This window comes from Apis florea, unplaced genomic scaffold (assembly GCF_048593485.1).
Source record: "Apis florea isolate Af1SG1 unplaced genomic scaffold, ASM4859348v1 contig_1914_pilon, whole genome shotgun sequence".
In the NCBI taxonomy this organism is placed as follows: Eukaryota; Metazoa; Arthropoda; class Insecta; order Hymenoptera; family Apidae; genus Apis; species Apis florea.
In genome coordinates this window covers 1,011,820-1,025,075 of record NW_028256504.1, presented here as the reverse complement: position 1 = coordinate 1,025,075, position 13,256 = coordinate 1,011,820, and the positions used below count along the sequence as shown (strand labels likewise).

Genomic DNA, 13,256 nt, shown 5'->3' with positions numbered 1-13,256 from the left:
TACCTATTTAACTTTCTGATCTTATAAAAATAATAATAATAATTCACTTAAAAAATATTAGATAACGCTAACGCAAAACGCCCTCTTGCGTATTCTTCATCACTTCAATACTTGCATCGAAATTTACAATTTGAAATTTTAAATAATAATAGTTGATGAATACTAACGATAAAAAACCTAGTTTAAATTCTTTGAATTCCAATAAAAATATTTCGATGTTACACTCAGTATTTATTATAAATCAGATAATAAAAATAAAATTACTTTAGAATGTAAGCATCGTTTATTATTCAATGAAATAGTAACTGAAGCAACGATTAAATAACTGAAAATATTATTAGATGTATCGATAAAATTGTTTATGAAAAAAGAAAATAACGAAATAAAAAGTGGCAAGTGTAGAAAAACGCAGGTTTCAGCTTTCTCAGTTCGGCCGAACTATACAATCCAATTACAGTCTGGTCATCGGTCTTCCAGTGTCAGTCTACGTGATTAAATAATCTCGAACGGTTCTGTGCATCGTTTACTCCTCTGAGACTTGGATAATAATTTAGAAAAGGAATTATTATAAGAAAAAAATTACAAGTTAATGAATATTTTTTTAATTTAAAATTATTAAAGGACTTATACAAAGATAGAGAAACGAAGAAAAAATTTTTTAAACATTTTTCTGTGAAATTATTTTTGTACAATTCAGTGATACAAATTTTGTGTTGAATTAATTCGAAAAATTAATCATCGAAAAGGAAGAAACTTTTAGAAAAAATACGAAATAAATATAAATTTTTTATTGTGCAAGAATAAGAATAAGAAGCAAAATATTAGGTAAGTCGATGAATTAGGTTATAAACATCGATACAAACTTGTCCTGATAATCGATTTTTTAAATAATCAATTTGGAATATACTTTCTGTTATTAAGTTCGATTTTGTTTCTTAAGTAATTCTATTTACTTTTGTTTTTTATTATTTTTATTTTATTTTATTAGTATCGTTTTTTTAGATAATGAATATCTTAGATAATTCATATAATTATTTCCCTCTTCTTGTTATATGTAGATTATATATTAATATGTATTATATATATATATTAGTGTTATAATAAATAGTGAAAATCTATTAGTATTCTTATTTATTCGATATATCTGGATTTAATAAGGAAGTAAAGTTCTGAAACTGAAAGTTCGTATTAAATTCAAATGGTCTCGCGTCATTTGTTGAACGAATCACTGGAACAGAATAGATTAATGTTTTCAAACAATATGGATCATTTGTTTCTCTGGATTTTTCAGTTCAATTAGTTCGATAACCATGAGCTTGACTTTAAAACAATCGAGATGAATTTCTAAATATCATCTTGCTTTGATATTCGAATTTTCTCTTTTTGAACGATTCGTTCGAAAATTACATTTGAATAATAGTGAAATTTACAATAAAGTGAAGAAAGGATATGTATGAAAAAAAGGGAAAGCGTATCGAGTTAATTGCATCTGATTTACATAAGTGAACATAAATCTTTCTCATTCGATGTATTTCTATATTGATTGCTTTCAGTTTTTCAGTTTTCATTGGAACGTTTTAACTTATGAAGAATCAACTTATTAATGAAATAATGCAATTTTTGAAATACAATAAATATGATTATTTATTATTTATCATAATATATAAAAATAAATGTTGATACTAGCAAATAAATTGGATTAAGAAAATAGTTTATGTAAATATTAAATGTTAATGTGATATTGATTATCATATATATACCTATTACATATATTCTTTCTGATATTATCAAGAAAATAAATATGATGAATATTTTATGATATAATTTTATGATACTATTAATTTATAATTTTGATAAATTAAATTATATATAAATTATATATTTACAAATTTATCATATATTTATATATTTTGCAAAATAATATTGATATTATTATATTGTTAATAATTTTATTTCTCCCATAAAGTTAAAACTCTAATATTATTCATTATTAAATTTATAAAAGTATACAAATTGAATTTGTGTTAAATCTGATTAACACGTTTCCATTACAAATAAGAGAAAAAGCATTGATAAACAATTCTAGTTATTACGAAATATCACCTCGAATGGCAATGTGACGGTATTAAATTCCTGTTCACGTTTTTTTACACTTTCTGATGACCCAATTTCATGGATTTCATTAATTGAAACGTAAGAAGTAACCTCTTATTTCATTCTTACAGACATGCCATGGCGAGAAAAAGGAAAAGCATCGAATCCAATGAATGGTCCAAAAATTCATGGATGTCCACAAGCCTTGCCAAACAATCGAATAGTTATTCATTCGTATCTCCTACTCATTCTTTCACTTATAATTTAGAAAATTCTAATCCAAAATATAATCATGAACATTCTATGGTTCAAAAAATATGTAGAGACAATGGTTCGTCCGGTACAAGTAAGTATAAGTTACTTTTTAAATTAAATTATTACATTATAAAAATTGAAATAATTGTAAAATTGAGGAAAATAGAATAAGATAATAGATAGAATGGAGATATTTATGAATTTTTTACTACTGATATCTGAAATGAAAAATAAGTTTTTAATTAACTTCTAAATCTTTAGTTTTGTTAACAAAAATTGAATTTGCATTGAATTTGATATATCATCTGAAAAAAAATTGAAACGAATTAACTAACTTAAAATTTTCTGAATATCAATTTTTTGAATTCCTATCAAGAAAAAAACAAAAATGTAAAGTAAAGTTAACAAGAAAAATATGTGTCATTACATAAAATTAGTTTTGAGTTTCGTCGCGCAAAAAACAATAGTAGCAACCAGCCAGTGTATCCTCGTAAAAATAGAATTATGACGTGAAACAAATTGTTTCCCGGGAAAATATACTTACGATTGTTCCAAACGTTTTCGACGCGGTAACAACTATCGCTATTCATAATTGCATAACGCATTTCTCGCTTTCACGAATCGAACGATATGTGCTACAATGTCAAATTCATTCGAATTATCAGTTAAATAAAGTCGAGTATGCAGTTAAAACTTTTAGCTTAGGTTAGGTTAGGTTAGATTAGAATTTTTTATTACATTTCTTTTTTACTTTCTTGTTATGATTTTTTCTTCAAAGGAATCGTTGTTTGATATAATTTCACAGATAAAATGTTATTTGTATTTTGCATATTATTTTTTAAGTTTTTTTCAATTCTATATTATTATCTTATATATTTATCACATTCTTTTATTTGATATAAATTTAAATTCTTATAAATGCAACTATAGAAATGGAATATATATATATTATGCTTCATCTTTTAAATATCATAATGTAATTTATTTTGAATATTTCAACATATATTTTAACATACCATATACATTTAAATTTTTCATAAGTACATAAATATCCGCAGTCTATATAACACACACATTTTTTCGTAGTACTTAAGTAAAACAGGCACTCTATATATACTATTATAAAATTACAAAATGAAAAGTTGTATTTACATAATGTATAGTCATAATGTGAGAATTAAGATTTTATACAAATATTTCTTATTTCTTTACTACTCAAAACTGGTTTCAAGCGTTCATTAAGCAAGTGTGAAATGCTATTACCTTGAATGGATTGCAATCTATAGGGAATTTCAATCTTCCTCGTATCTAATCCATCTCTGTCTCTTCTCTTTCTTCTTCTTCTCTTCTTCATCTTTCTTCTTTCTCTTCTTTTTCCTCTTCTTCATGGCTCGCGTTATATCTAAGTACCTCGATAGAAGAAACTAAAGAGTTCTCACGAGATTAATGCTGGCGTAACGATGTTCCAATGCATTCGGCCGAACAGATTCCTCGTTTCGTAACATCAAACGATTGCTCAAAACATGCTCTAAATATCGAGCATCGGCGCAAGTAGCAAATTCGCTACTAAATTGTGAGAAACACTATAGTTACAAATGTAAATTATACAAATTTTTATTAACAGCGTTACATCACATCGATTATTTTTATGTTGTTATAACAATAAAGTGAATATTTCAATTTTTTTATGTATCATATATCAGAATTAATGGATTTTATTTTATCTATTTTTATAACAAAGATGATTTATTAAACTATGTTCAAACTTATCAATTTTATAATAATTATATGATAATTGTATGATTTTTCTAATATTCAATAGTAAATACAACGCATTATTTTTAAGTTTTTGAATCAATTTTGCGATTGTTAAATGAAGATTTAGCAAGATTGCGCTGAATTTACATGACATTATCCTCACTGTCACTGCTATATTAGGCAGAAGTATGTCACGTGACCAGATTTCCACCAAGGATAACTGTTGTCACGTGACGTGTCTCTGTTTAATCTAGCAATGACAATAATGTAATGTCACATTATTCTTTTTATACAGAAATTCGCCAGAAAGGAATTAAATCAGTTTTAATGAAAAAAGAAATAATATAGTGTTCTTGTTCGGTAATTTTGTGCTGTAAATTTTGAGAATGTGACATCATATTCTTATTTGGGAATAGTAGAAAGAAAAAAGCTAATTAGAAAGAATTAACATTCGCTCGTTACATTTATATTTCTATAATTGACAGTATTGCTTAAGAAAGAATAATAAATGCACAAGATATGTGATTTATGACGTGAAGGCAACAGTGATGATTATATAATCATTTTGTAATTAATTATTACTTGTCTATGATTGTCTTAGTTTAGTATATGATCGATCATTTTAATTCTGAATTATTATTTAATGATTTCGAGATTAATTTTAAGTAAATATTTAAATTTAAATTAAAATTAATTTGATTTTAAATGTAAAAATAGGAGAAAATAGAGAAAAAAAATTTTTAATGTTTCTAAAAATTTTAATCTTGGATTATTAGGAATTTTTTATTAAAAAAAAAAAAACTTTTGGCTGTCAAATAAAATAAAATTTCCAAAAATTTCATTATATCTTTTTTTTTTTCTTTGTTTTATTTTTGAGATGAATAATTATATAATAATTCATCGTTTCATTGAAATATTAATACATACGTTGTAATTCATTTTAAGTAATATACATGGAAATATATAAAATGATAATATTTATTAAATAATATTAAATCTGTTAAAATAGTTTCCTCTATTTGGAAATTGAATCATTAATTAGCTATAAATTAACTATATTGTCAAATACAATTTCAAGATTTTTGACTGACTTGAATTCAAAAACTTTAAAAGAATGTCACTGTGAAAATAACAAGCCATGAAATAAACTTATTTGCAACCATAAAGTCTGTACGTAGCCAATTAAATCGATTCTCAAGTACGCTCAAATGTCAAAGAGAAGCTGTTCGATCAGTTTCTCTACTTTCAAATGAAGGTATCAAAAATAAATTCAATAAGTTGAAATCAAACAATAAATTCTTATTGATCATAATTCAATTGAAATTTTTATTACTTTAATATTACTTTAATATCTGCTATTTTATTTAGTTTTCTTATCTCTTATCTCTATTTATTCTTTATTATTATTTAAATTGGTCAAATTTGATAAATAAATCACTTGATAATGACACATTTCCCAAATAAAATTTTCAAATTTACTTGCAAACATTCTCATTTCAAATAAACATGTATTTCTTCTCTCTCTCTCTCTCATCTCATCTATCTTCTCTATTCGATAATCATTCTTTATCTCTTCTTTTTATTTTATTTCAATTAATTATCTCTCCTCAAGTAAAATTTTACAATCCATTTGCAAACATTCTTCATTCCATTATTTTCATTCCGGTTAATCATTTCTTCTCATCTGTTATTTCAAATAAAAAGAGGACACGATCCTGGATTCAAAGCATCACACGTCCGCAACATTCTGATGTTTGGCATTGTTGCAGTTGTAGGCGGATCCCTTTTTCTACATTTCACGAACACGGGCTCCCATGAACCCGCCGCCAATGACCTATACCGCGGACGAGAGGGAAAATCTTCTCTAAGAGAAGGGATTCGCCATTCTCTCCTTTCGTAGTACATCTAGACACACTTATGACCCGGATAGTGAATATGGCAGTCGAATAACATCCTCGCTCTCATCCCAACTGAACATCTTCATTTCACTGTCGCGCACCACGACACTCGCGATTCTTCATTTAGAATTAAAAAAAAAAAAAGAAAAGAGGAAAATTCCTCCAAGTTTTTTCTTCGAAAAGAAGATAAATAAATATTCCATTCGTAGATGTGGAATAGTTTCGCTATATTCGTTTCGATTAGTTTTCCGAGTAAATATTGTGGCCAAGGGAACAGAAAGAGTCAGTGGGTCACCTTGAGGAAACGCTCTTCGTACATTTGGGGAATATATTTCAGGTACAAAGGGATTATTGAAATGATATCGTTTTTTTTTTATTATTATTATTTTTCTTCCTCTTTTTCTGTGCGATTGTATATTACGTCGAGAATTTGTATCGGTGAAATATCGTCAGAGTTTATTGCTTAATTTGTGTTCTTCGTTCTACTTTCACGAGGATGAGTTGAACGTAATGTTGATTGTGGCTTAATTAAAATTGGGTTAAATTGGGTGAGTAATGAAAATCTAAAATTTTCGAAATTTTTTAAATTGTTTTTGTGACTCGAAATTTTTCGAAAATTAAAAAGTTTTTGAATTCTGGAATTCTCAAAGTTTTTTTTGGTTATTTTTGGAATTCAAAATTCTTAAAAAAATCAGAAAGCTTTGGATTCTAGAAACTCTCGATGTTTTTTACGTTATTTTTGCGATTTGAATTTAAAAAGTTTCGAATTCTCGAGTTCTTTTTCTTTATTTACAAAATTCTCGAAATTTTTGTTTTACATGTACTAAAAAATGTATAATAATAATAATAATAATACTTAAAAATAATTAAATAATCTTCTATAGAATCGAATAAATCCTTTACTGGAAAAAATTACATCTAACTAATATCTTAATTTATGAATTAATTCAAAAGATTATAACTTTAAAACTTTGTTTTAATTTTAAGATGGTGGTAATTCGTATATATCTTTTAATCGTTTTGAAAAGTGAATATAGTCATATGAAAGTTATTTCAATTAAATGTATTAGCAAAAAGAAATTTATTAGAGAAATTTCACATATGTATTTCATATATTCTAATACGTGAGTACGTATACGATATGTCTCAATTAGTTTGAAAGATAAAATTGAAATAAATAACTTACATGTAACTTTTATGTTGTATGAATTGAATTTGCAAATATAAAATATTATAGAAACAATTCAATTAATTTTGTAACTAATTATCCAAATTTTAATTTATAAGTAAATTATAAATGTATAATTAAAAGTGATTCAATTCAAAGCAACAATTTTTAATCTTTCAAGAATTGTTTTACATATAAAGTAAATTTTTAATTTCTGAAAAATTTTACTTTTGCAGAATCTTTCAAGCAAACAAATGAAATTTTTTTTAAATTTTTTGAGAGAGCTTAGAAGAAGAAGAAGAAATAATTGTGGAAAAAAATAGTCCCCCCAAATTGTTCCAGAAAAATTCTCCAAATTAAAAAACTTTAAACGAATTCTAATCATCATGAACTATCAATAATACTTTTATTTTATATGAAAAAAATTTTCTAAGTTAAGAACATCCTAATTATTTTTTCCTTTTTTAATTCAATTTACAGATTTCATGAATTTCAAAATTTTGGTTAATAATACAAGAATCATTATATAGATTGTTTTCATGATTTTCTCGGAGAAAGTATATTCGGATGCCGACACGCTCGTCACCTTGAAAGTTGTTCAACCGCAAAATCATCTCTAACACGTTCACTTTCTTTCAAATCTTCCATCAGTTTCCTAGTTAGCTGGAAACTGCTCCCGTTAATTATACCTTATTACGGTATTTCACAAGCGATTATGCAATTGTATTTATTTACAGAAGGTACAGTTAATACTAAATTTAACTTTCATCCAAAGCGATTCGATATCGTAAATAATTCGATAGTTTCATTTTTTATTATTATTTTTTTTTAATAGTTTTATATTTAGATTTTCTATTTTTTTTTTTTTTTGAATAATAATTTATAAGTGAATTTGTATTCTAATTAATATTTGTATTACAATTAATATAATGTAATTAATAATGGGATTATAATGAAATATCGTGTTCATATCGTATTTTATAATCATTAAATAATTCTGCAGTTCATCAACTTCTCTCTATTTTGATTATTCGACTCTTTATTTTTTCTAAATAATAAAATATAAAACAATCATTGATTATTGATTGTAAATTATTATGCAAAAGAATTTTGATGTATCTTCTAATGGAAAAACTGTTAAACTATAAAATTATTATTTATTAAAAAATATACGATGCATATAACAAGGAATATAATCGCAATAAATTAGAATTAATGCAACGTGGCATTCAACATGACATTTCAAATCGTTGAAGGGAAGATAAAATAGCTATAAACTTGTTTAAAATCGCTTTTAACGATTTAACGATGAAGAGTATTCGTTTTATCCATTTAAAATATATTATTCGGATCACGTCTCGAAGCGGCATTATTAGGGCTATAAACTTGAGCAAGAAACAGTATGCGAAGAGGTATCGATAGGAAAGTAACGATAGAACTGTAGAAGCTTGTCACGATATCGCCAATGAGACACCATTGCAATCGCAATTCTCACTCGGTGTTCTTATTCCATGGATAACTTTCATAGATCCAATTTAATTGGAAACAACGTTATAAACACTTTATCGCAAATCAAAAACTTCCCTCAAATATTACGGAACATTTTCTTTTTTTCATCGTTGCTTTAATAACTGCTGTTTGTTCCCTTATTTCTAATTAGAGTAAAAAATGAATATACGTGTAACTATTATATCAATCATTTTCCATGTATTTCAACTATTACTTAAAAGTTATTTTATTTATATTATCCATATTTATAGCAAATAGAATGGCATATATAATCGACATTATTTTTATATGTCAATTAAAGTAGTTTTATTTTTAAATTCGATTATTAAGTAATATTTTTCTTTTTAATTTGAAAATTAAAATTTCATAATTTATAAACGGAAACATTAGGTAAGGAAAAGAATGTATGTGGGATATAAATAATAAGAAACTGTAATTGAATTCATGTATCTCCAATTAGATATTTAGGAACTTTCTACATTCCGTGACCTGTTGTTATTCTTGCTAATTGATGTCCTCTTAATTGACAGTTCCAGTTAATCCTCAAATGATCGACTTTCAGATAATAATTAATTATTTGTTTCATATTTTACTTTTATAATTTATCATTTTATTTTTTATCTCCTCTTCTTTTTTTAAGTATCCCATTTTATTTGTGTGAAAATTTGAAAAATTGAATCTTCATCGCAAAGATATAAACAAATATTACTTTCCTTCAATGAATTATATCTGCTATTTAAGTATTATACGCATAGATTACATAACAATTATCAAATTCACGTGGCTCGAAGCGAAATGATTACGCGATAACTGGGTCAGCATGAACTTCGTTGAGAAATCGATCGAGCGAAGGTCACCGTCCCTGCACACCTATTGAAATTTTTTTTTTCTTTTTTAGGTATGGCGAGCGTGGTTCCGTGGCTGCTATCAATATGCCTGCTTGGCCTCCAGGAGATCGCGATCCAACCTGGGAGCAATGCGCTTTCACGCAATCTTGAAACAAGCGGTCAAAGAAGTGTGTCTTCGGGCTTTCGCTCGGTACAAACGATTTCTTCCTAGAAACTTTAAATACAGGATTATTAATATATTTTATCACTTTTGAAAAATCAGTTCTAGAGATTATGATTAATAAAAAAGTTCGTATATAGACATATTGATTGAAGCTTTTTCTATTTTTAAATTATGTTTAGAGTAAATTTTTATATTTTTAGAATCGATTAAAGATGTTTTTATGAATAAATATAAAAATAAAACTGAGAATTTCACGGAATTTTATTTTGGGAGATTAAAGATTGCCTATAAATTATTATATATTATTATGTTATATTATTTGATTTAATGTTAAAAGGAAAAGAAATTAATTGAAATTAATTAAAAGTATATGTTTTTACATAATAATTCATAGTTGATAGAAACATTTCAATTTGCATAAAAAATATTTATTTTATTAACAAGATAACGATATTTAAAACATATAATTTATATAAGGAATATATTCAAATCTATATTCTTATTGCAAAAAAGTCAAAAATTTTTTAAATTTCTTAATTTTTATTAACATCTACATCAATTTATATCATTTTTTTTTTTTTTTTTTTTTTAGGTATATTACATGAAATAATTGTTAAAACTGACAAAAATAGATTTGTTCTCTCTTATAAGATTCTCAATGAAATGATTGAGGAGAAACATAATCGTAACAATATAATTAGTTTTTCTATAAAAAATAAATATGTAGAGATTAATTTATTATATATCATTTTTATATGATCTCTATTCATGTATAGAAATGCACCTATGCAATGCACCTTTTTATATCAATTTTGTAAGATTTTTTATTTTTTATAACTTCAATCCTTTAAGATATTCTATTGTTCTCATTTAAAGAAATCTATATATCTTTTATTTTTATTATAAAATTATTATTATTAATCAATAATTTCGTTACTCAAATATTTGTTAATCAACGATATTATTCAATGTGAAATATTTTAGTCTTTAAGAAATTACAAAACCTTGATATCGAGTCATGACGAGCTTCCTGGCCATATAAATTGCGACTCATCCAAGTTCGAGGAGGATTTGATGAATAAATTGCCTACCACTCCAGAATACAACAATCATCTTTATGGTTCGACACCAGATTCGAGAGATTATTTTTCAAGGCCATTCGAGAAAAGATTGCATTCGAGGTTATCTGGAAGAAATTTCAACTTATTCAGAACAGATGCAAATTCGGTAAATGAACTAGAGTCTCATGGGTTTAATTACGATCCAGGTCGTGGACACATTGAGGACGACTATGTTGGTCCTGCTATGGAATTAGTAAGTTTTTCAAAAAATCAAAATAAATATAAAACAATAACAGATTTGATAGCATAAGAATCAACTCCATAGAATTAGTTAAATTAAGAAATTTCTATGAAATAAGTAAATTTTTCAAAAAAATCAAAACAAAATAAAATTAATTGATTTAGTGATACAAGAATCTTTATGGTAATTCGATAGGTTTACGCATGGTCCACTATCGATTACACTTATGACAGCATCGAAGCTCGAGATTCGGCTATCTTCGATGGAGATTTTATAGCTGAAAACAATTTACCTCTGGGACTCGAAGTTTGGAAAGATAAAGTTTTCATTACTCTTCCAAAATGGAAAGATGGTATTCCAGTCACGTTGGCTACCGTGCCCAAACATTCGAAGACAAAAAGTCCAAAATTGAGACCTTATCCGAACTGGGAATGGCATACAGTAGGTTAGTTAACAATATTGTTAGGTCATCATAAGTAATGACGTTTAATCAGCATCAAGTAATGTCATTTTAACTTTTATTAATTTCAATAAACATAATAATATCTATTTATTAATATTAATTACTTGCAGAATACACTAGTAATTATATGTGTAAAGATGTAACTTTCTATAATTAAACATACTTCTAATATTAATTCTTATTTTTAGGAAACTGCGATGGATTAACTTCCGTCTTCAGAATTCAAGTGGACGAATGCGATCGTCTCTGGATCTTAGACTCCGGTAAAGTGGATATAGCGAAAGGAGGCAAACTGGCTTGTCCTCCAGCGATCTTTATCTTCGATTTAACCACAGATACTCTTGTCAGAAAGTATATTATACCAAATGATCAAGTAAAAGAAGATACCTTGTATACCAATATCATTGTAGATATCAGAAATGAGGATTGTGGCTCAGCAATAGCTTATATCTCAGACGTGTTCCGTTATGGATTGTTGGTGTATGATTTCTTCAAAGACTCCTCTTTCAGAATTCAACATCATTTCTTCTATCCTGATCCATTGGCTTCTAAATATGAACTTCATGGCCTAAAATTCCAATGGACAGACGGAATTTTTGGAATGGCACTAAGTCCAGTGGATATTCACGATGACAGAACACTATTCTTTCACCCTATGTCCAGTTTTCGAGAGTTTGCTGTTTCCACGTCTATTCTTGGGGACAAGAAGACGGCTGAAGAAAATACTGATTACTTCATGCCTATTGGCAGACCCAGAGCCAAGGACTATGGTCATTCTTCAGGTTCTGTGATTGATAGGAACGGAGTAATGTTCTTTAACATGGTGACTAGAGATTCTGTCTGGTGTTGGGATACCAGAAAAGAGTACATACCTCAGAATCTTGGTGTCATAGGCACCAGTAATTTATCTTTAGTCTTTCCAAATGATATCAGGGTTGACCACGAATATGATCAAAATGTATGGGTGCTCTCTAACAAGTTAGCTATGTATCTTTACGGAAGCATCGATAGCAGCAAGATTAACTATAGAATATTCAAAGCCAATGTCAAAGAAGCTGTCAAAGATACTGTTTGCGATCCTAGTTATGTTGTGCCTGGTTCTGAACATGGTTATGACGAAATTTGTTGAAAATGATTTAAAAGACATTGATGAGAGATGTATAGAATTATATAGAGGAAAAATATAAATATTTATAAATAAAGGATAATGAATATTTATAAATGTTAAGGAAAGAGATAAAGCAGTGTTATCCAATCTTTTTTGAATTATTTTCTTTTGCAATATTCAAATAATTTGCGATTCCTTCCTCGCAAATGTAAGCTAACTAGACACTGCTTTTAATTCAGTGAAAAAATGACTTTGATATACTATAAATATGACAAAATATAATATTGTAATTATAATAAAATAAATATAAAAATTATTAATAATAGCAGCAATCCTCCAGGAATTATTTGGCGATAATCAAAGGCAAAGATTAAGAACTAGGATGGATAGCAATTGATTCTCTTACTTCGGGAAAGCGAATATGAATAGATGTTATAATTTTGAGAAGAGAAAGCAACTACCTCGAATTCGTTTTCTTCTGAAGTAATAGAAAAGTTTTATATTTTTAAACTTTAAAAATAAATGAATTCTAAGCATTTACTGTGTTAGTTGATCACATTGATTCGTGATCAAGAATTTAGTTTTATTGTATTCCACATCAAGAGTAAAGAACAAATACTCATGATCGTGTAATGAAAGAAAGTACGTTAAATAAATTATCATCGAATAAATATATTAATTAAAAAAGAA

The 13,256-nt window shown here is 26.6% G+C and overlaps 1 protein-coding gene across 1 annotated transcript; it reads left to right on the top strand.

Annotated features, from left to right (window-relative positions):
• Window positions 1-464: 464 nt before the first annotated feature.
• Window positions 465-13,256, top strand: Y-h (yellow-h). The gene is made up of 6 exons (XM_003695117.4): window positions 465-825; window positions 2,226-2,440; window positions 9,581-9,720; window positions 10,678-11,007; window positions 11,191-11,440; window positions 11,647-13,256. Exons 2-6 carry the CDS (start codon window positions 2,233-2,235, stop codon window positions 12,585-12,587), a joined length of 1,869 nt encoding a protein of 622 aa, XP_003695165.1. The 5' UTR covers window positions 465-825; window positions 2,226-2,232; the 3' UTR covers window positions 12,588-13,256.